This window comes from Nansenia antarctica (assembly GCF_963989245.1).
Source record: "Nansenia antarctica genome assembly, chromosome: 12".
In the NCBI taxonomy this organism is placed as follows: domain Eukaryota; kingdom Metazoa; phylum Chordata; class Actinopteri; order Argentiniformes; family Microstomatidae; genus Nansenia; species Nansenia antarctica.
In genome coordinates, this window is record NC_137682.1 from 11,963,124 (window position 1) to 11,985,623 (window position 22,500).

At 49.4% G+C, this 22,500-nt stretch overlaps 1 protein-coding gene across 1 annotated transcript in view; it reads right to left on the bottom strand.

Annotated features, from left to right (window-relative positions):
• Positions 1-14,490, bottom strand: part of zfhx4 (zinc finger homeobox 4) — a gene marked incomplete at both ends in the record, with an annotated part of 58,408 nt that extends 43,918 nt beyond the window's left edge. The window contains 6 exons of the mRNA XM_080543500.1: positions 7,347-7,876; positions 9,701-9,986; positions 11,437-11,536; positions 11,648-11,697; positions 12,001-13,848; positions 14,011-14,490. Of these exons, the coding sequence (XP_080399626.1) occupies positions 7,347-7,876; positions 9,701-9,986; positions 11,437-11,536; positions 11,648-11,697; positions 12,001-13,848; positions 14,011-14,490 (3,294 nt within the window). The remainder of the gene's footprint in view (positions 1-7,346; positions 7,877-9,700; positions 9,987-11,436; positions 11,537-11,647; positions 11,698-12,000; positions 13,849-14,010) is intronic.
• Between the last annotated feature and the right edge of the window lie 8,010 nt (positions 14,491-22,500).

Sequence of the window (22,500 nt, forward strand, 5' to 3'; positions counted from 1 at the left end):
CTAGCTCACTCTCTAACCAATGAACAAACACAAACACACACACACACACACACACACACACACACACACACAAGTCGAAGCTCTCCTCTGTCCCTATAGCGAGCGAGGTAAGCTGATAGCAGTGATAATATTGGGATCTCCCAGTCCTCTTAATGTTTGCCCGGGCCCCGGCTCGCAACTAAAAGGAAGGACATTGTTTCTCCCCCTGAAAAGCTTCAGCCACAGTCTGCATACCGACGTCCACTCAACATACCAACGGCCACTTTGAAGATTACTCAAATGTTTGGCCTTTGTTCTTCCAGCCCACCAGAATCAGGCAGAACAGGTCCAGCCGGGAGGCTCGGAAGAGTCGGGGGGGGGGACGACGACGACGACCCACCCCACGCCTAACCCCCACCCACCCCAAAAAACTTTAAGGAGGTGAGCCCCCACTGTGGTACGGCTAGAAACGCGTCGACAGGGGAGCTACGGTCGTCGAAACGAGTAAAGATCCTCCATATCGCTGGGGTACAGTCAACGGTAAACGAGAACAGGGGCGTGGGGGTGAGGAGATGTATAACGAGTATAATGTTAATGTGTTGTATTACTGTTGATGGTATTATGTATATTTGAGACGGGGGGGGGGTGGGGTCAAATAAAAACATTCACCATCTGGCTCCCTCTCTCTCTCTCTCTCGCCCTCTCTCTCTCTCTCTTTGAACCGAACGCTTTCAGAGCAGAATGCATACATTCCCCCTGTGACAATTCAAAACATCGGACGATGATATTAATTGTGACTAAACTAAATGTTGCTGGAAAAATGCATAGGAGGTATAATCCCAAACAGGCAAGCAAGTAGGACTTCTATCAGGTCTATTTCAAAGCATTAGGGATTACCGCTGGGGAAGGACTAAGCTGGCTGAACTCACAGGAGGTCAAGCCCATTGTGACGGTCTGGAGAGAGGGGGGGGGAGAGAGGGAGAGAGAGAGAGGGGGGGGGAGAGAGAGAGAGAGAGGGGGACGACGACTGAAGACCGAAGACCCATCATAGACTGAAGGCTCGACTGTGTCTCCTAAAGACCTCCTCATCCCCCACTACCCCCCTTGTACAGTTTCTCTACTGTAAAGAAAATGAAAAATAATAATAATAATAATAATAATACAAAAGTAATTCTTCCTTCTTCTGACATTGTGACTGCCAATGGGTCCCTGGTCCTAGCATAGATTTGTTTCTCTTATGATGATTGATGTGTAGATGATTCACTTACTTAAACAAATGTACTTGTAAGTCGCTTTGGATAAATGGGGAGCGAGAGAGGGAGGGAGAGAGAGAGAGAGAGAGAGAGAGAGAGAGAGAGAGAGAGAGAGAGAGAGAGACAGCAGGACAGAGCAGTTTCCCTCCCTCGCTCCGTAATCGAATATCTCTCTCTACTTATCTATTCACTGAGTACCTAATGGTTAAAATCAATTACAGCAGGAATGCTTTCTACCAGCCTCCCTCAGACTGATAATGAGAGAGAGAGAGAGAGAGAGAGAGAGAGAGAGAGAAAGAGAGGGAGGGAGAGAGAGAGAGAGAGAGAGAGAGAGAGAGATACAACAATGTAAGGTAGATCTAGGTCTGGTCCAAGGGAGGCACGATTAACTCCAATCGAACGCTCATCGATTACTACCGAGTGTTTAGGACTGCTTTAGTTCAAGTTCGCCCGTATCGATATACGTTGACGGCTTCATGTGTAAGTGACTACGGTAAAAAAAATAAAGCAAAAGAAATGAAAAGTACACTATTTTTGGGTTCTGGCATATGGAATCGTTGAATCACCGCGAAACGAGGGGGGGCTGGTTGTCTCCGCAGCTCTTTTCTGGATGCTTCCATCTGTGTCTGCCGCTCTTTCTACCGCCGCAAACTAACTCACCGCTGACCTGCAGTCATGTGATTTGAATTCACACTGATCGAATCAAAAAAGCATCAAAGCTTTAATTTGGCCCTGGAATGACAGTCTTGATGCATCATATTTATTATCACACGTCTGCTTTGAATAATAACCCCATATATACCGTACTCCCCCCTTAGCGGGAGGGGGGGTTAGGTCATCCTGCTACAAACAAAGGATGAGAAATAGGAGGGTTGGAGGGGAGGGTGCATGGAGGTGGAGAGAGAGAGAGGAAGGGAGCTGTGTGTGTATGTGTGTGTATGTGTGTGTGGGGGGAGGTTAAGATAAAATACCCAAAAAAAAAGACAAACTCCTGCCAATCTCCTTTGTTCCTGTCCTTGCGATGTTCCCTTTTGGTGGTCACTAAGTCCCCCCCCCCTCCTCTTGCTTCCTCATCCCTCCCTCTCTCTCAATCTCTCCCTCCCCCCCTGCTATCGTTCCCATACCTGTCACCCCCAATAGTCTTCACAGTCCCCTGCACACAGACAAACGCCTAGGGAGGGGGTGGGGGTGACCTGGCCAGGCCCAAATGACCCAGAGAAAGGGGGTGGGGGGGTGGGTGGGATGAAGAGGATCACATCTGGCTATTAATATCGAGCATCTCCCCCCCAAACTCTTATCTCCCCAGTCGCCCCGAACTCACTCACCGGAGAGTAGCTGCAGGGGAAGAGAGGGAGGGAGGAAGGGAGGGAAAAGGGGGGGGGGGGGAAGGCAATTAACCAATACATACCGAGTGTCAATCAACAGCCGGACCAAAGCTACTACAACCCCCCCCCCACCCCCGTTAGCTGTACTGACCATCTGGTACAAGGTGGGGGCAGAGGAGGGGGTAAAACTGCTATTAATATCTATGAGGATTATTAAGGGAAGAGAAGGACACGCACACACACACACACACAAACACACACACACACACACACACACACACACACACACACACACACACACAGTCTTTATGCTTTAATTATCCTCTGGCTAGTCCCCCCCACCTCCTCGAACCTCTGAAAGATTTCCATTGTAATCCCCATGCAGGTGAAAGTCCAGACGATTTGAATAATCTCCTTACCAAGCCTCTTGAGTGGAGGAAGGAAGAGAGAGAGAGAGAGAGAGAGAGAGAGAGAGAGAGAAAAAAGAGAGAGAGGGGGGAGGAGGGGGGGGGTGTGTGACAGTGACACACAGGTATCCATCCATCTCTCCCTCACTCTTCTCCCATTCCCTCCCTCCCTCCACCCACCCACTTCAGTGAAGGACAGTGTCCACTCCTCTCCTCACAGTCTCTCTCCAGAGTGCTGACTCGGCTTTCCGTGACATGATCCCACTTTTTATTGAGGTAAAAAACACCACTGCAGAACCGCAGCAGCGAACGCCATGAAAAGCACTCGCCCCGGCTGCTTCACGCCACTTAACACCCGGAACAATATTCAATATCAGAGCACGCAGAGTGGAGAGATCAGAATGGGACCGGCAATGCGTCGGGTTAGGGGGTGGGGGGGGTGTTCAACAATAACACACTTCTCCTGGGGTTAGCGAGCGAACACAAAACCTAGGATAGGACACTTGAGAACGGTCAGTGTCTGAGTACATTATCTGTTGTGTGTGTGTGTGTGTGTGTGTGTGTGTGTGTGTGTGTTTGGGTGCCATAGAGAGAAGGCCAGGCATTTGAAATAGACCTCTCTCTCTCTCCCTCCCTCCCTCCCTCCTCTTTTTATGCAAATCCACAAAAGAGTCAATCTCCTGTCTATTTCCTCCATCAAGTAGGGGAGCCAAATGACAGTCCAATAATTAGACCTGCATATTATAGAGGGCCATTTGATTTCCAAATGAGAGCGAGAGAAAGGGCAGGGCTGACCCCAGCTAATGGTAGAGGCGTGGCATCACAGCCATATAAACCACAGCCATCTCTCCATCTAAGTAGAGGGAAAGAGGAACGAGAGAAGAAAAAAGAAAAAAGAAAAGCAGAGCCTCGCTTCGGTATGAGGTGGAGGGGGGGGGGGAGAAAATGAGAAAAAGGGACCTATTCTTTTGATGAATCTAGAATTCTGGGCCTTCTCTCTCTCCTCTCCTTCCTCCTTAACCCGCCTCCTCCTCCTCCTCCTCCTCTCGTTTAATTTCCCCCCTCGTTTCCCCCGGCCAGCAGTGGTGTTGCCAGGAGGATCATGGGTAATTAGATGGCCTATCTGCTGCTCCCCAGGGGAGAGAGAGAGAGAGGGAGAGAGAGGGGCCATCTCACCACACCATCTTTCCTCACCTCTCTCTCTCCTTTTCTCCCTTTCTTTCTACTCCTTCTCACTCCACTATCTCTCTCTCTATCAATTTCTCGCTCACACACACACACACACACACACACACACACACACACACACACACACACTTTCTCAAACCTCCCTCCCTCCCTCCCTCTCTGTCTGATAAAGATGAGTATTATATGAGCCTGGGCCCCAGTGAGTTCAAAGGGGAGGATGAGGAAAAGGAAGGAGGGAGGGTGGGGAAAGAAATGAAAAGAAAAATACAAATATGGAAATGGTGCGCAGGGCCCCCAGACGTCCCATTCTGCTTGACTGATGATAGATACCAGAAGAGGGAGGGGGGGGGGGGGGGAGAGAGAGAGGGAGGGAGAGGAAAAAGGGAAGGAGAGAAAGAGTAAAAGGCATGGCTGGGTATAAGGTAAGGGGAAGGCCAGATCGACAGACAGACAGGGAGGGAGGGAGGGAGAGGGCGAGGGTGGTCGAGGATAGGAGGTCCATCTGAGGAACAGGTGCGGTCAGGGGCGGACGGTCGGTGTGTTTGTGTTTCTCCGTGTGGTCCTCTACCACGCCACGTTGACCATGAACATTCTTTACTTTAAATGGCCCGAGCAGGCCAGCGCACAGATCCCTACCTCATAGTACATCAGAGAACACACACGCGCGCGCCCGCACACACACACGCACGCACCGTCAGCTAGTGCTCCAGCTGGATGTGAATGGCACTGACAGATTTACTCTTCCCAGCATCTGCATTCAAAACGACCCAGTGTTTATTATTCAGAATCATATCGCTGCCATACATCGTCATATTCATCACTAGCACGGGGGGGCCGTGCCAGCTACGGACGCGCCACGCTACGGTTACCCCCTTTAAATGTAGAGCTTACCTCATGGGCAGCTAATGCACGCTAGGCCCTGCTAACACCTGACATCTGCAGTGGGAGGTAGGGGTGGGTGGGGGGTGTTCTATTCTGGAGTTCTAGACTCTTCCATTTCAGAATTGGAGGCGTATTGTAGCTCCAAACTGTAAAAGTGATTTACTGTCAAAGTATACAACACTGCAGTGAACAGACATGGTGGCCCAGAGTTGTTATAGGACTGGACGGGGCTGTTTTAGACGTTGTTGATTAGGATCAGAGATCTGTAGATTTGACGCCAGCCATATCGTATGTCTTGAAACGCCTTAACTCTAGCCTATGAGAATTGACGGCGGCGGCCTCCGAGAGCTATCCCCACAAGGTGAGTCACTTCCTCCTTCACCTGCTGTGCCCCCTGGAAAACTGCCGAGGGAGACCCTGTACTACTGCTAATGTCATTATCATCCCGGGCCCTGGTTTAATATCTGGAAAACCTTCAATCAATCTCCCTTTCAAATGTCAATCCCCCCCCCCCTTTCTGAAATCGTCCGGGCTACAAAGCGAGGGCCCATAAAAGTCCTGAATATGCTTTTTGTTTTGCATCTTCAAATGGTTTCCCATGCCATAAAGATATTCTGTGTTTTTTCCAAAAGCCGGGCCCAGATGGTAAGGTCATCGACACTCGGCTCTTTTGTGCTCGGGGGCCAAAGCTATACCTCCAATCCCATGTGTCTTTCACCTCCCCCCTAACATAAAAGAAGAGGTGTTTCTCTGGTCAAATAAAGAAATTGCCTCTTTTTTTCTCCTCTCTCTCTCTCTCTCTCTCTCTCTCTCTCTCTCTCTCTCTCTCTCCTTCTCTCTCCTTCTCTCTCCTTCTCTCTCCTTCTCTTTCCTTCTCTCCCTCCGCCTCCCTCCTTTACTACCACACGGCTATGGGTAAAGTAGTCGGACTACTGCCAAACACATTAAAAAGCAGGCATCTGTGGAACACATTTGTTGGGCCAGGCTGTTGAGGTAGAGGGGCAAAGCTGGGTGCATGGACAGGCCGCTGGGATGACCTTCTCAACCCGTTGGGTTGGCCCGGCCAGAAGTACACCCATCGCCCCTCATCTTTGCTCCCATCCACCAGAGAAGCAGTGCATGGGTGGGCGTGCACACACACACACATACACGTAAACACACGCAGAAACACAGACAGACACACACACAGACACACACAGACACACACACACACACACACACACAGGGTGCTTTTCCCTCCCTATTTCTCATTGTCAGCAACACAACGTGAAAGAAATGGTTTAATTAATATTCTTGAACATGTTTCTGTTTCCTGCTTTTGATTTTCTCCATCTAAATTGCTTTAGAGCTGGGCTTGTATATTCGCCTTTAAATCACGGCTACTCAAAAACATTTTTCTCTATTATGATTTAATGGCTGTCCACGTAAGCTAGTTGGGCTATCGTCAGATGGTAAATCGCCTTCTGGGAAGGCATTCGCTGAGCGAGAGTAGCTCAGCTCAGCAGTGTATCTGTTCTCACACACACAAATGTTGTTAATGCAGGTCAATAGATCCTCATTAACTATAGCAACAGTGCACACTTAGCGCCAAGGTTGTTAGCAAACATTGGACATACTGTACTGGACAACGAAAGACAGACACAGACGCACACAAAAACAAACACACACAAACACACACTGACACACACCTAAATCTCTGCCTTATGGTAAGTTCTAAAGCTACAACACAAACAACATACTATATTATAATACTAACAAAGAGAGGATGAAGATTTGCCAATCAGTCTGTCTCTGCCCATCTTGTCAACTGTTTATTGATTATTTATCACCGACAATTCAATTAGCCCTGAGTTCCCTTTGACTGTTGTTTAGTTGATTCACTTAACTTAGACAAATATACTTACTGTAAGTCGCTTTGGATAAAAGCGTCTGCTAAATGACTTAAATCTAAAAATGGGACGGCTGTGGCTCAGGAGGTAGAGCCGCCGTCTAATGATCGCAAGGTTGGCAGATCGGCGGTTCGAGCCCCGGCTGGCCACATGTCAAAGTGTCCTTGGGCAAGACACTGAACCCCTAATTGCTCCCAGTGAGCCGGGCGGTGTGAGTGTGTTACGTCAAAGACCTTTTAAGGTGTACCTACCTGTATAGGGGGAATGACACCCTTGTGGACAGAATGGTCAAACCAGTTGTTTAGCTAGGTTCGTGCTTGGCTAGAGTGGTTGAGTGTGACAGACTTCATGATGGCCATGCATATATATATATCATATATCATATATATATATAGGGTAGTCTGAATGTATAGGCCTTGTTACCTTGTACAGGCGGATGGACACCTCGTGCCTCTGGTTGGTGGCGTGCAGGCGCAGCTTATCCACGCTGTTGGCGTAGTAGTCGCACGCGTTGCACTTCAGGTGCACCGGGTTGCCGATGGCGACGCACTTTAACCTCCACTGGTTGGCTTTGCCGCCCTCCTTGATGTGGGCCACCAGCTGGTGCTTCTGCATGTGCTTGTCCGTCTTGCAGTGCAGCTGGAAGTTGGCCTTGAGCTGGGTGTTGTAGTTGCACAGCTTGCACTGGTACACGTCGCCCACGATGCAGCGCCACTCGTCCTCCGGCAGGGCGCGCTCGGCGTTCACGTGGGCGTTCAGCGCCTCCAGGCTGTCGGTGGAGTAGCGGTTGCACACGGCGCACTGGTACAGGCGGAGGGAGGGGTCGCTGATGGGCGGGGAGTGCTCGCCGCTGGGGGCGGAGCCGGGGGCGGAGCCGGAGAGGACGTTGGAGAGGTCGTCGGCCATCAGCTGACCGCTGGCCAGGCGAAGCTCGGCGGACAGGTCGTTGTTGACTAGTAGGGAAGAGAGAGATGGGTTAGAAATAGATAGGTAGAGAGAGAAAGAGAGGTAAGGCAGGGGGTAAAACAGAGAGTGGCAAGTTGAGGGAGGAGTTAGCAAGTGAGGGTAGAGAGAGGGAGGGGATTGAAAAGGGAGGAAAGGGAGGGAGGAAGATGGTTTGGTAGGAAGAGAGAGAGGGGGGAAAAGAGGGAGCGAGGATAAGAAAGAAAGTTATATGAAAAGAGAGATGACAGAACATTGGTGAAAATGAGAACACAAAAAACAAAGAAAGAAACAGAGAGGCCAGGTGTGTGGAAGACAAAGAACAGGCAGACCGATGTACTTTTGGGGGGCTTTTGGAGGCTTTTATTCATTTTATCAAATGAAAATGAAATTGAGTGGGCAACTATGCTAAGATGGAGGTAGCGAGAAGAAAAAACCATTAGCGGTGTACGGTCTCTTACTCAGACAAAGGGATTTGATAAAATAAAGCCTTGCTGGGGAGGACTATGGGTTCCTATAAAGCCAGGCTCGACTAAAAAAAACCTTAATAGGATTGAATCAGGATCAATTACAATCCTTTCAACTTGGTAACTCGCTCATCAGATAGGTTTAATCACCGTTGTCGGGCTATGGCAAGACATGGGTTTTGGGTCGGGGCGGGCTTTATTCTCTCACACACACGCACAAACGTTTGATCGATTACAAAAGGAGCACTCCGACACGTTATTCTCTTTCCTTGCTAACCCCCCTGAACAAAAACAGATCATCTTCCATTCATGTCATTGTAATTTAGTACTTTCTTTGATCCCCCCCTCCCCCCGCACCCCCCTTCTCTCTATCTCTCTCTGTTACCAGTGGAGTACAAGATGTCTCTTTTTTTCCCCACCGAAAATGTCGACAAGGAGACGGGCACAGAGAGAATTTAACAATTACACGTTTCTTACAGTTGGGGTACAAATCTGCCAATTAGTGAGTCTTAACGAGCAGCCTGTGTGAGTGTGTGTGTGTGTGTCTGGAGAATGAGTAGCTACTGATCCAAACACACGCTTACCACATATGATGGCAGGCTGTGTGTGTGTGTGTGTGTGTGTGTGTGTGTGTGTGGGTGTGTGGGTGTAAACATGCAGAAACATGCCTACTTCTACTACAAACCTAAACAGCTGAACAGGGGTGCAGTGAGGATGGAGAATAAAGCCGTGAAGCTTCAGCTGTGACCTCCAGGTTGCACAAGGGAATGGGTGTGTCACAGTGCAGGGGCCATTGTTAAATCTCACTCCTCCTGGGGGAATCCACTTCATGGTGTATGTGTGTGTGTGTGTGTGTGTGTGCGTGTGTGTGTGTGTGTGTGTGTGTGTGTGTGTGTGTGTGTGTGTGTTCTAGGGGAAGGTTGGGGTGCAGCGTTACGCTGATTTAAGAAAATCACGAATTAAAGATTAAGAAGAATTCTCAAGTGGCAGGCTCATAATAAAAATTAAAAATCTGCGAAAAGGGTCGAAGAGAGTCGATAATGACAGAGGGACAATGAGGAGAGCGATAGGACAGAGATAAGAGAGTGAGAGAGAGAGGGGGGGGCCGTGGGGAGAGGAAAGGAAAAGAGAAAGGAAGGTGAGGACAGAGAAAGAAAATGCAGAGAAAGATGCAGAGAAAGATTGAAGGACAAATGTGGTAGATAAACAAAAAATGAGAGACAAAAAGAAAACAGATATATAGATGAGAAAGGAGAAACATAGCATAGAGATGGGAATGAGAGAGATGGAGCAAGAGGGAGAGAGAGGGAACATGTGCTCAAAAGCCCAAAATCGAGGACATCCCAAAAATCCAACCCCTGGACTCACCCAGGCCAGAACCGAGCGCTGCCGCCGTGTTGGGGTCCAGCTGGAAGGGGTTGATCATCATCTGGGCCACGTCGGGCCCGGGACTCTCCAGTTTGACGCCGGCCATGCCTATGTTCTGGGCCAGGTAGTACTGGTAGAGCTCGGCCTCGGCTGGGGCCATCCCCAGGTGCAGGCTGTGCTGGATCTGCTTCATGTTCTGCTGCAGCAGCATCATGTTGTGCATGTGCTTCTCGCTGGTCATGTGGATGCGCAGGTTCCTCGCCACGTTGGTCTCATAGTCGCACACCTGCGTGTGGGGAAGAGGAACAAGGCATTTCATGGGTTTGAAAGGGTATCAGGTGAACAATAATAGGTAGACAGTATGGGCCCTATTATGCACTTCTTAACTTGCCGTCTTAAGTGTTAATTAAGACGCACCGCCAGGCCCCGCGGTGGTGTAGCGGGCTAAGCACTGGCCACCAGTGCATGCTGCCCACCGGGGCCGGGGTTCGTATCCCGGCTCGCCAGACCCGGATATGGCCGAGGCACATACGGGGAGCGGCATATTGGGCGGCCGCTCCCGAGGGGGGGTATAGGAGTAGTTCCGGACAAGGATCCGTCGCGCAACAGCGCCCCCGGGGTGCCGGAATAACGGTGCTGGGCTCGAGGAGCCAGTCAGCTAGTCTGCCTGGCGGCCTCCTCTGGGACTGCCGGCCACGGGGTCGTGCGGCGGATCCCTCGCAATAGGCAGGGGATAATTGGATGCTAGGTTGGGTTCAATTGGCTACCAAATTGGGTGAAAAAAGGGATAAAATCTGAAAAAAAAATAAAAACAATAAAAAAAAGACGCACCGCCAGGTTAAGACCTACCCCCACCCTTATTATGCGCTTCATACGCGCTACTGCTATTATGCAGGTGTCGATAGGCGCCCACACATAAGACGTAAAACTCCCGTGCATATATTGCTCATTGTGGGAGTGTTCATATGTTAATGAAGTGCACTAGGCGCCCCTGCTATTATGCGATCTGACTTTGCTCCTATCGCTAAGAAGTGGTTTGAAAAGTTCTTAAGTTTAGACTTCATGCACGTTTTGAAACACGAGCGCGCCTCCGTGGTTTGCGCATGCATGTGGGCACACATGAACACGCACGTGGCTCCACGGCAAGACGTCAATTATGGTCACAGTATAAATGCTTTATTTCAGAAGGGAGAGGCAGAGAAGCGCGGACCTCCTTCTTAGGACTTCCATAATAGCATAGCGCTAATGACTCAACGCAGCCGGTTCTTAAAGGGAATGGCACCTGGCACGCTGATTGGGTTGATTGAGAAGACGCCCAAAACACACCCATGACTAATTTCTTTGCTTAGCGCCGGGTTTTAGGCGCCCACTACAGCATGCATAATAGCAAAGTGGCCTTGACCACGCCTCCACGTGTTAAGTTTAGATCTACCGCCTCGTCTTATTGATGAAGTGCATAATAGGGCCCTATATGTTTGCAGATCAAAAAAGTTTCTAAAAGATAGATGGGTAGATGGATGGATAGATAGATAGCTAAATAGATAGATAGATAGCTAAATAGATAGATAGATAGATAGATAGATAGCTAAATAGATAGATAGATAGATAGCTAAATAGATAGATAGATAGATAGATAGCTAAATAGATAGATAGATAGATAGCTAAATAGATAGATAGCTAGATAGAGGTGAAGGAGAGAACCCGACAGACAGAAACAAGGTGGTCAGCACACACACCTCACAGCGCCAGGTGGGCTTCTGCTTGGGCTTGGAGGGCGAGGGGGTCCCAGAGCTGCCCCCGAGGCTGGCACTGGGCACCTGGTTGGCATGGCTGTGGCTATGAGTATGAGTATGAGGATGAGTGTGAGTGTGGTTGTGGTTGTGGTTGTACTGCAGTTCGGTGCCCCCGTTTTGAATCGTCTGAACATTGTTGAGGTGCTTATCTGACTGCATGTGGATGCTCAGGTTGCCTTTCGTTGTGGTGGAGTAGTTGCACACCTACAGAATTGAGAGAAGGAGGTGAGATGTTTTGCTGGTTCTATACAATGGTATATCTGCTTCTAGTTCCTGCTAGACAATAAGTACCGAAACAATTCTATTCAAAACCTCACAACAGAGAGTGTGGGAGTACCCTCAATACATAGAGAAAGAGACAGAAAAGAAACTGAAAAACAAAGAGAGAGATTAAAGGACATAGATAGATACAGAGATACTAGCCTTTCCCACCTGCTATACCTAATCTCTTTTTAAAGAGAGAGTCAGAAAAAAACATGACGGAGAGAAGCATAGAAAGCGACTGACCTCGCAGCGAAAGGGTTTGTATCCACAGGTATAGCTCTCGCCCCGTGCGAGGCGGGGGTGCGCCTGCCCCGTGCGGCAGTACGCGCACGCCCCCCCGGACTCCGGGTGCTTCTCCTTCATGTGGGCATCCAGAGTCTGCTGGTACTTGTAGTGCCAGTTACACTTGGGGCATTTGAGCGTCTTACATGAGTTCCGCGAGTGCATCATGGTCATATGGCCTCCAAGGGACCGGGAGGACCCAAGAACCGTGTCGCATTTGGGGCACTCCACCCCACTGCCAGGGGACCCCTCACCCGGTCCGGGGGTGCCAGGGGTGCCCGGTGTCCCGGGAGTGCCGGGGTTTCCCACATGTTGGTGCAGGGGCCCGGGGCTCTCGTCATCTCGGCGCATCATCATCAGGTCATGCGGGTTGGAGGAGGGTGAGGACCCGTCCCGCCCGGCCAGGGCATCGCTGGCTGAATCATTACTGCTTTCTCTGTCTCGGGCCAAGGCGGCGTTCAGACGACTCTTCTCCATCTCCAGCTCCTCGCACATGGCCAGAGAGGAAGAGGAGGAGGACGATGGGCCTTTGTGGTCACCGTACTTCAGCACACTGTTGGAGAGGGGGGAAATGCTTTGGTTTAAGAGAGGGAAATCTTTGCTACTGGTGCTGCCGGTCCGCTCGCCTGCGACCCGCTCCTCCTCCTCCTCCAGCTCCATCTCGGGTCCACCATTGGAGTAGACGTCCTCGTCCTCCTCGGGACTATCGCCCCCTATGCCGGGCTCCCGTTTGATCAGCGGGTACCGGCTTAAGTCCAACACAGGCCCGTTGGGACGCAAAGTGCGCGCTGCGTCCCTTGGTCGGCCCCCCTCACAATCGCTCTCCGAGTCACGGCTCATTACCGTCGGAGACGAACGGAGGAGGGAAGCGGAGCTCGCCAGGGTTCTGTTGGCGCCAGCCACACCCCCAAGATTTGGGTTGATCTCGGCCTTTGGCATGGGTTGGGTTCTGGGGGTCTGGTCAGCTTGGGCGCCAGCTGCGCTCCCTTTGAGAAAAGCGAATCCAGCCTGGAGAGAGTCAGTGTTCTCGGCATGGAATGCATTCCAAAGGCCGCGGAAACCCGGGTCGGGACCCAGGAAGTTGGCGGCGGTAGAAAAGTGAGGGAGCACGGGGATGGAGGATTTTTTTGGTTCCAGAAAGCTTATAAGAGGCTCCTTGTCCTTGCCGATGCCCTGGATGATGGCTGAAACGTGCTTGTTGCCCAGGAGCTTCTGCTCCTGCTCGTTCAGGTTCATCCGGTGGTCGTGGACGGCGTGCGTCACGAATGAGCGGCTGTAGCCGAATGACAGCTTGCACAGGAAACACATCAGCACAGGCTTCCGCCGCCCATCGGCCACACAGCCCTCAAACTTGGACAGGTCCACATTGTTGGGGACATCTTTGGACACACAGGAGTTTTTGGCCGCGCCGTCGACCGTCAGATAGTCCTTGTCGCTCTTGTGGCGAAGGTCGTAGACGCGGAAACTGTGCAAGACAGGGCCGGCGCTCGCGAACGCTGAGGTATTTGGGTCCGACGAGGCTGCCGGATCTGCTGGGAATGTTTTCCCCAAGGACGAGGCGATGTGGAAGGTGTTGATCACCTGTGGGTAGAAGGACATGGGTGCAGCGGTGGGCTGCTCGGACCTGTCCCGCTCCCCCCCACCGGTCAACGCCCCACTCTGGGCACTGGGTGCGTGGGTGGTGGTTTGGGTGTTTGGGGGGAAGGTTTGGGGGGACAGGAGGCCCCTAATTAGAGGGGCCACGGCTAGGCTGTCGGCAGCACCGTCCTGCTCTTTGGAGTCCTCCAGGATAAAGGCGGAGCCATCGGGCTGGTAGACAATCTCGCCACACAGATTCTCCACGTCGCTATCCTCCTCCATCTCCATTTCGCTGTTATCGCCGACCTCTGCTGCCTCTCGCTCTCGTTCTCCCTCGCTCTCTCCCTCCACCACCTCCTCCTCCTCCTCCTCCTCCTCCTCATCCCGGCCCACTGCACTGGGCAGGCGGGCATTGGGGCAGTGGTGCTCCATGTACTTCTGTAAACTGGTGAAGGAGGTGGCACATTCGTTGCAGGGGATCTCCTTGGCGGGGGCCAAAGGGGAAGAAACGGCTAGAGCACCAAACTCCGAAATTCCCAAACCCACTTTACTACCCGATAATAAAGTCCCGGTTGCGGTAGTAACACTCCCGTTCCCAGTAAAGCTTTCTAGTAGTCTCTGGCTCTGCTCCTCCATCCTCAGTGGGCTGCGTGCGTCGGCAGCAGTTAGGGGGCTGTTCTCCGGTGCTGCAGTGGGCGCTGGGTCGTTGGTGGCAGTAGTGGGCTCCATCCCCGTGGCGTCTTGGTCTCGATCTCTCTGGGTCTCCTCAGCGTCACTCTGCCCTGCTGCTGCTTCTGCTGACGACAGTGCTGACAGCTTCTGGCCATGTTCCTGCCTCGAGACGATGGGTGAAGGGGAGTCACAGGTTGCCATGGCGACCACTACATAGGGATCTCATCTCATCCAGCCTGACAGGGACCTGGGAGAAAGAGAAAGAAAGACAAAAGGGAGAGAGGGAGAGAAAGAGAGGTATTAGAAAACGATATCAACAGCCAAACACATTAAGACATTAAGAAAAAGTTATTTTTTAACAACCCACCGTAGCAGGAAGGTAAACACAGACTCAGATATCACAGTATACCATAGAAACAATACGAATAGCAACTCCTACATAGGCCTACATCCGCCCCAAATTGACGTAACAACCTTACTGGTACCATAAAGTTACAAAACGCACTATCCAAAAAGCTGGTTGTTGTTTACCTACAGTACAGAAGAGGTTTAGCGACGGTTTGAAAAAGCACTCGGACAACTTCGTAAAAGAAAGAGAAATCCAATATAAAGTCTTTGAATAGATCCCAGCAGCAGCTTTGTCTTAAATCTGACAGGCCCCCAGCTCGCTGGCTACCCCAGGAAACAATACAGAGCCTGACAAAAGTTTTCTCTACTCGCTAAATCCCCCTCTAACCTCTGAGCCCTGGAAACGGAGGGAGGAGTGAACGAAGGAACTGATCCCTCTCTTTGGCTGCCAGAAAGAGGGGATGAGAAGGAAGTCTCGCTGGTGTGGCTGTGTTGGTGACTAAATCAGCTTAGCCCAGATCTGCACCGGCTAAAGATCCCCCCAATGCAGGCCTCTATTAACACTCTGATTAAAACACCAATGTCATTCTACTGTCCTTTTTCCCACTGACTAACGAGACACCTGTTCCAATGCCTAAACATGATAAAACCATACACATTGGCTTAGTATGTTCCAATAGCCAAACTAGTGTACCCCTCAGAACGAAGCAGAATTGCATATTGGAATTGAGCCAGACTGAAGGACTGCTCCATAGACAAAAGTGTATGCGCAAAAAAAAATGAAACCTGTGTCAATGTATTACCAAATCATCCATGCCTCACCTTGATCTCAACTGCCCAAACCTAAATTAATATTTTAGCCTTCGGGGGACAGTTTCGTGATTCTCATCTCGTTCTCTGGCAATGACAGATACGTTGGAGAGAGAGAAAGAAAAGAGCCATGAGGAATGGTGTTTGAAATACTACAGTGATGTTATCAATCCTGGACCTCTGCCCATCTCTCAACTGTCACTACTACCTCAATATCTGGGCACACACACATGCACACACACACACACACGCGCACACACACACACACACGCACACACACACACACGCAATCTCAATCATACAAGGACCCCTCCATCATTTCATTTCACAATCTCAGACAGGTCATTCCTTATCGCCTGAAGAGAATAAGAGAGATGGGAGGAAAGGTGGGGGGAATAAAAGAAGGACAGAGAAAGAGAGTGAGAAAATGAGGGAGAGAATAGGAAGAGAGAAAGCCTAGAATGTAATGGTCAGCTCCAGGGCAGCATGGCAGAGAGGGAGCCTTCCTCCAACCCTGTACCCAGCCAATGGTGCACCCAAGGCAGGCAACTTCCAGAGCAGGGGAGGCTCCACCCAGTGTGAGAGGTGAGTGCAAAGAATCTACACCTCTGCTTTTATGAGCGATACCTGTGTGTGAATAAACTAGCACTTGACTAGTGATTGAGAACACAACTGCAACCTCTAGCCTTTCCCCCACATACTATACATCTCTTTTTCCTCTCTCCATCCCTCTCTCCCTCTCTCTAATTCCTTCTCTCTCGTTCGTTCAGTCTCTCCGTCTGTTCCTAACCCTGTCACTCTAGTTCTCCTCCTTTCCTCTGTGACACACTACAAAGCAATTAGAGGATTAATCTAGAACAATCCACGGCTTTATAGAGCCAGTGGGAGGGGGGCACACAGATATTAAAGTGTGAGGAATGAAATCAAACGTGTGTGTGTGTGTGTGTGTGTGTGTGTGTGTGCGCGTGTGCGCGTGTTGCCATAATCAAGTCTAATCTGAGATCGCAGAGATGAGTCCATGAGGAACACTAGAGATTAAAACGAATAGAAATTATGTGTTCTATCTACGTGACAGGCTAAATCATCAGAGATTAAGATGGAAAAATAAATAAATAAATCACAAAGAAGAGAAAATGAAATTCTGTGATTAATGCTGAAACACGGTTCATCTGGATGGGAGGCAGTTCCTTCTCACTCACACACACGCACACACACACACCTGAATGTGTGCTAACTCAGGCCTAACAAACACACTGGTTAGTATACAGACACCGTGGCAAGATTACAGGTTTGGTTGGACACATGTTGTGTTCCAGACACTGCAGCAACAGCTGTGCCTATGGCGTGCGTGTGTGTGTGTGTGTGTGTGTGTGTGTGTGTGTGTGTGTGTGTGTGTGTGTGTGCGTGTGTGCGTGTGTGTGTGTGTGTGCGTGTGCGTACACCGTGAGCGAGTTTCTGCACACATGTTGTGTTCCAGTACCATTCACTAAAAACTCATACAACATAAAACAACCATTTTATGAAAAGGTGTAACACAACAAAACTCCCTCCATTCTCTGCAGTTTACACAGCAAGCATCTCTCCGTCTTGTGCTTTTGAGACGCACCTATCATTCATAACATTCACCAAACCCCCAAAACAAAGTCCATGGCACAGTCAACGTCATGCATATTTCATTGGCATTCTGTAGCGTTAACAGGCTTGTATAGAATGTGATTGAGTCTAAAGCTTTTTAGTAAATGGTAAATGCCACTGACTTATATAGTGCCTTATTCCAAAGCAATTTACAATGGCCACTCATTCACCCATTCACACACCGATGGCGGCAAGCTACCAAGTAAGGCCCGCTCATTGAGAGCAATTAGGGGTTCAGTGTCTTGCCCAAGGACACCTCGACATGTGGCCAGCCAGGGTTCGAATCACCGATCTGCCAACATTGCGATCATTAGACGCTGGCTCTACCTCCTGAGCCACAGCTGCCTTTTAGTAGCATGAGAATTGAGTGCTAATACGACAGAAACATTACATTGTTTCCATTTTGCTCCTCATTTCCAACGTAAAAATGCAGTTGACATGTGGTTTGGACATAAACCATAACTGTTTAGCTTTAGCATGTATTATGCATATCCAAGCAATGCAGTGTTGAGAAGAGTGTCTTGAGGATGTGACCGATCTCTACAGTCTACACTGTGTAAAACTCCTCTCACACTGGTCATTTACCAAGAGCTAGCATGCTACGGCGGTAGCAACTACTGACTGACTGTATGTGCCTTCTGCTAGCTAGTGCTGGCATGAAACCTAGCCTAGCATAGCTGAGCCATTATAGTGTCACAGCAACAAATTAGCATCGGAGGTAAGCTAATCCATTTAACACGTTAGTGTTGAATTGAGGCTCATGCGAGCGTCAGTGTTATCCAGACAGTCATGAGACAGTCTGGCTTCACTAGCTCACTTCACCACACCACAGCTCATGAAACCATCTGACACGCAAAACTAAATGGGTCTTGTGAAAGGTCACTTATGAAAAAAGTAGACACAAAAAACAATCATTCAAAACAAATAACATGTTTATTTCATTAAGTCAGTAACTTGTCGGGACAATATCATCCAAAATCGCTAAACGCTTTCCTCCTTAATATATGACACCTTTTCAACTGTGCACACCACCTTTTCTTTTTTCTTTTACCCAGATCAAGTTACTCATGTGCTAGGTAACCACACAATGAAACAACTCTCCTCTCCTCCCAATCCACACCCCCTAGTAACTACTCTCCTTTCAACGTACAAAGCAGAACACACACGCACACAGACACACACTAATACACCTCTAATTCTCCACAAATATTTCTATACAACGAGAGAGAGAGAGACAGATAGACAGACAGAGACAGAGAGAGAGAGTGAGAATAAAACCAGCTCTCTCCTGTAAAGAAACTGTTCCCTTTTCCCACTAGAACCAAAGCGATGGCCAGGGCTAGTTCTACCTGTTTTTTTAATTAAGCTTGTCCCTGGCCTCCTGTGCTTTCTCCACACACACACACACACACACACACACACACACAGACACAGACACAGACACACACACAGACACAGACACAGACACAGACACAGACACAGACACAGACACAGACACAGACACAGACACACACACACACACACACACACACACACACACACACACACACACACACACACACACACACACACAGATTACAGAAGCGGTTGATTTGATCCAATGAGAATGGCAAATAATAGCCCAGGAATGCTAGCTGAGACACAGCAGTATGCTCTTTGGTAAAAAAAAGAAAAAAGAAGAAGAAGAGGGCTAAAAGACTCCTTGGCCTATTGTTTTTCTCTCCCCCCCTCCCTCTATCCCTCCCTCCATCTGCTTTTCAGCAGCTCACAGAGGGCAGCAGGCATTCTAAAGCAGGGGATTTCTCCACTCTCTTTTTTTTCCTTCTTTTTCTTCTCTTCACTTTCAATTCCTCTCCATTGCTTTCTGCTCTCTTTCGCTCGTTCTCTCTCTCTCTTTTCGGGGGACTTCTCAAAAAGCCACAGGTTCAAACGTTAGTGCACGCTAACAAGAGAGTGAGGCGCCGCAAAAAAAGTTGAGGTTGTTTTTTCCCCGACTCCAGAAAAACAAGTAAAAAAGAAAGTCAAACGGAAAGTCAAAATACACCGGAATATCTATGAGCCTGTTCTCTCCGGTGGAAGGAAGGTCACCGTCTCACAGCGAGTGGCCTTGGCCCAAACACCAAATCCTCTATCAAAATGTCATCGTGTGTTAGGCAAAGACAAAAGACGAGGGCCAGTGTGAAAGCCCCACGTCTATCTCCCACTGACAAAGCCCTGAATGGGCCTTCTCAACTCTAATTAGACCTGTTTATTTGTTGCCATGCAGAAAGACGATGGATGAAAAAGAAAAAAATCCATCAGAGGAATTATCCTCTCTCCAATGCGAGGAGACCCTCCTCGGTCCCCACACCCCACCCCCCACCTGCCCCGGTCATCAAAGGGCTGGCACGGACACGCGGACACTCACGCGCACACACACACACACACACACACACACACAGTGAGGGGAGGCTTAATGCCTTCTGTTTAAAGCCGAAAAGAAAAGGGGAGAAAATTGCAAAAAAAAAGAAAGAAAGAAAAGGTTTTGCGTGACCGGGCTTTTTTTTTCTTTTCTCTCTTTCTCTTCTTTTTGACTCCACAAAAGGTTTTTTTTCCGTTCCACCTTTGTTTGTAGCCCAGAGGTGTAACGTAAGACGCACTAGCTCTCTCTCTCTCTCTATCCTTCTCTCTCTCCCTCCCCTGTGACTCGGCTGTGACAGAGGCCCCTCATTACCAACACAAACCTTATCATTATGGCGGGGCGCGGCCGAGGCACCTTGCAGAATCAAAACGCTACCCCCGCTTAACACAGGAATCTTGTTCCGACAAATTACCGTCTCCACAAAAATGCCTTCTAGCGAATGAGAGATCAAAACGACAGGAACATAACAACCGCCCGGTTTTGGGAGGAGAGAAATTAAAGCAAAAGAGGAGAGGAGGAAGTGAGTGGTTGGTTTTTTGTAACAGGTATGTGGGTCCTACTCCCGAGGCTCGCTGACAGGTAAATTGGGCTCTTTTTTTTGGGTTCCACGTGTAACCGTATACCCGCAGTACCTGGAGGGTGCGTACCTGAGATGTCATTGTCATTTTTTTTAAGAAGAAGAAATACCAGAATACAAGGTTAGGGGGAACGACAGAGAACCCCATTAAAAACGCTCAAGGTAGGAGTTGCCCTCTAACCGCAGATCTAGGATCAGATTACCCCCGACCCCGCTGACCCTAACTTTAAACATTAGTAGGAGATGAATACAATCTGAACCTGCAGCAGTGGTGAGGTGAGATGGGGGGGAGAACAGTTCCGTTTTGAGTGGAGCACAAGATCCTAAATATGACAGACACATCCATACTCCTTATGCCTATTAGATAGTATGGAAGTATGCAATTTCAAACCCGGTCCAAATCGAACATTACATTAGGGGGGGGTGGGGGTTGAGAGCAGGAGGGAGGCCATTAAAAAAAAAACACAGAGTTTAAACTGAGACATGTAAATAAATACTGGGAGTCGTGTTGGTTCATACCACCGTTTCCCCCCACTAAAGATTTTCCTAACAACATCAAAGGCAAACTCAATCTACATAGCTAATGCCTTTTTTTTCCTCTTTTTTTCTTTTTCTAAACTCAAAACAGCAAAAGGGGGAGAGAGGACGAGGGAAAAAAGCTGGGGTTTTTCTTTGCTGACAATCTGGAAACACTCTCTAGTTAATTAGGTCTGATTGGAAATGAACCGCACAAACAAAGGGCAGTCTATGTCCTGACAATTATACTGGTAGGACCACGACACACACACACACACACACACACACACACACACACACGCATGCAGACAAGCACACACACACACACACACGCACGCACACGCACACACGCACACACGTCCCAACCCAGGCTTTTCTGTTACCACTCTTCTCGAGGTGATCTACCTCCTCTTCTTCTCTCTTCTCTCTGCCTTCTCCAGCCCAGTGTGTTATGATGCAGAAGAGAGAAAGACCTTCTCTACCTCCCTCCCTCCCTCCCTCCCTCAGATTAAGCGTACCGCCAAAGAATGTGTGACGACCTCTGCCGCCACAGAGCAAAACTTCCACGCCAACCCCCCCCTCCCCTCCCAACGCCACAAAAGGGGGCTAGAAGGTAATTAAGTTTGAAAGAAAGGGAGCTCTGCAACAAACAATGCACTGCAGTGTCTGTGGGGAGGAGGGGGGGGGGGGAGGAGGGGAGAGAGAGAGACAAGGAGGAGAAAAAAAACCATTAACATTTACTGGCCCGGGTGAAAGAGAGGAAAGAGGGCAAAGGGGAAATCTGGCCAGCGTTCTTTCTTTCGTTCCCCTCTTTCCCTGAGCATGAGGACTGCTCTGTCCTCCTGACGTTTTATCATCTCTTTTTTTTTTTTCCATCTCACATCTGGTTTCATATCTCTCCCCTGTCTCTCTACCCACCCTCCCCCTCCCCCGCTACTTTTCCTGATGTCTGTGGCCATGTGATGACGGACACACACACACACACACCCTCTCTCTCCCTCTCTGTTCCAACACCACTCCTTGATGATCTTCTCTGCCTACTTAAGTTTCACACTTTGCATATCTGGGCTGCGCTGAAGGAGGAAGAGAGAGGGAGAGAGAGAGAGAGAGAGAGAGAGAGAGAGAGAGAGAGAGAGAGAGAGAGATGGAAAGGGAGAGGGAGAGAGAGGGAGAGAGAGTGAGATAGAGAGATGGAAAGGGAGAGGGAGAGAGAGAGAGAGAGAGAGAGAGAGAGAGAGAGAGAAGCTCCTAATGAACAGTGGCACAAACCTATCTGTTTCCCTGCCCACCTGAGTTCTAACCCATATGCAGATCGCAGCATTATCTTCCACACACCCTCTCTCTCCTCCTGTGCCACCTCTCCTACAGAGCCATTTAGCATAATCAGCAAAACAGATGTTATTTACAGACTCCTAAGTAACACACTGAAACAAAACACATACACAAAGACAAGAAGCAGAGGGTCCTGTCCCCCGTGTGAAGTGCACACAACTATTCATCTCTTATGCGCACACGTGTGTGTCTGTGTGTGTGTGTGTGTGTGTGTGTGTGTGTGTGTGTGTGTGTGGACAGTGGCAAAGATCATGAGACAGATGTATGTACGTCAACCGAATGAATGAATTAAGACAAACCACCACTAATTTCACTCAGGGGCTCCTTTGAAAGAGAGAGAGAGAGAGAGAGAGAGAGAGAGAGAGAGAGAGAGAGAGAAAGGGGGGGGGGAGTAGAGAAGAAGAGAGGTGAGTGAGTGCAAAAGTATGTGTATACATGTTTATGCATGTGTGTGTGTGTGTGTGTGTGTGTGTGTGTGTGTTTCCATTCTGGGTGCATAAGAAAGAGGCGAGCGTCTAATTGTGGCTTTGCAGGCTTCATGTTCAGTAATCTGCCTCTCTTTGTCTGAATCTCGCCGAGAGGGCAGGATTAC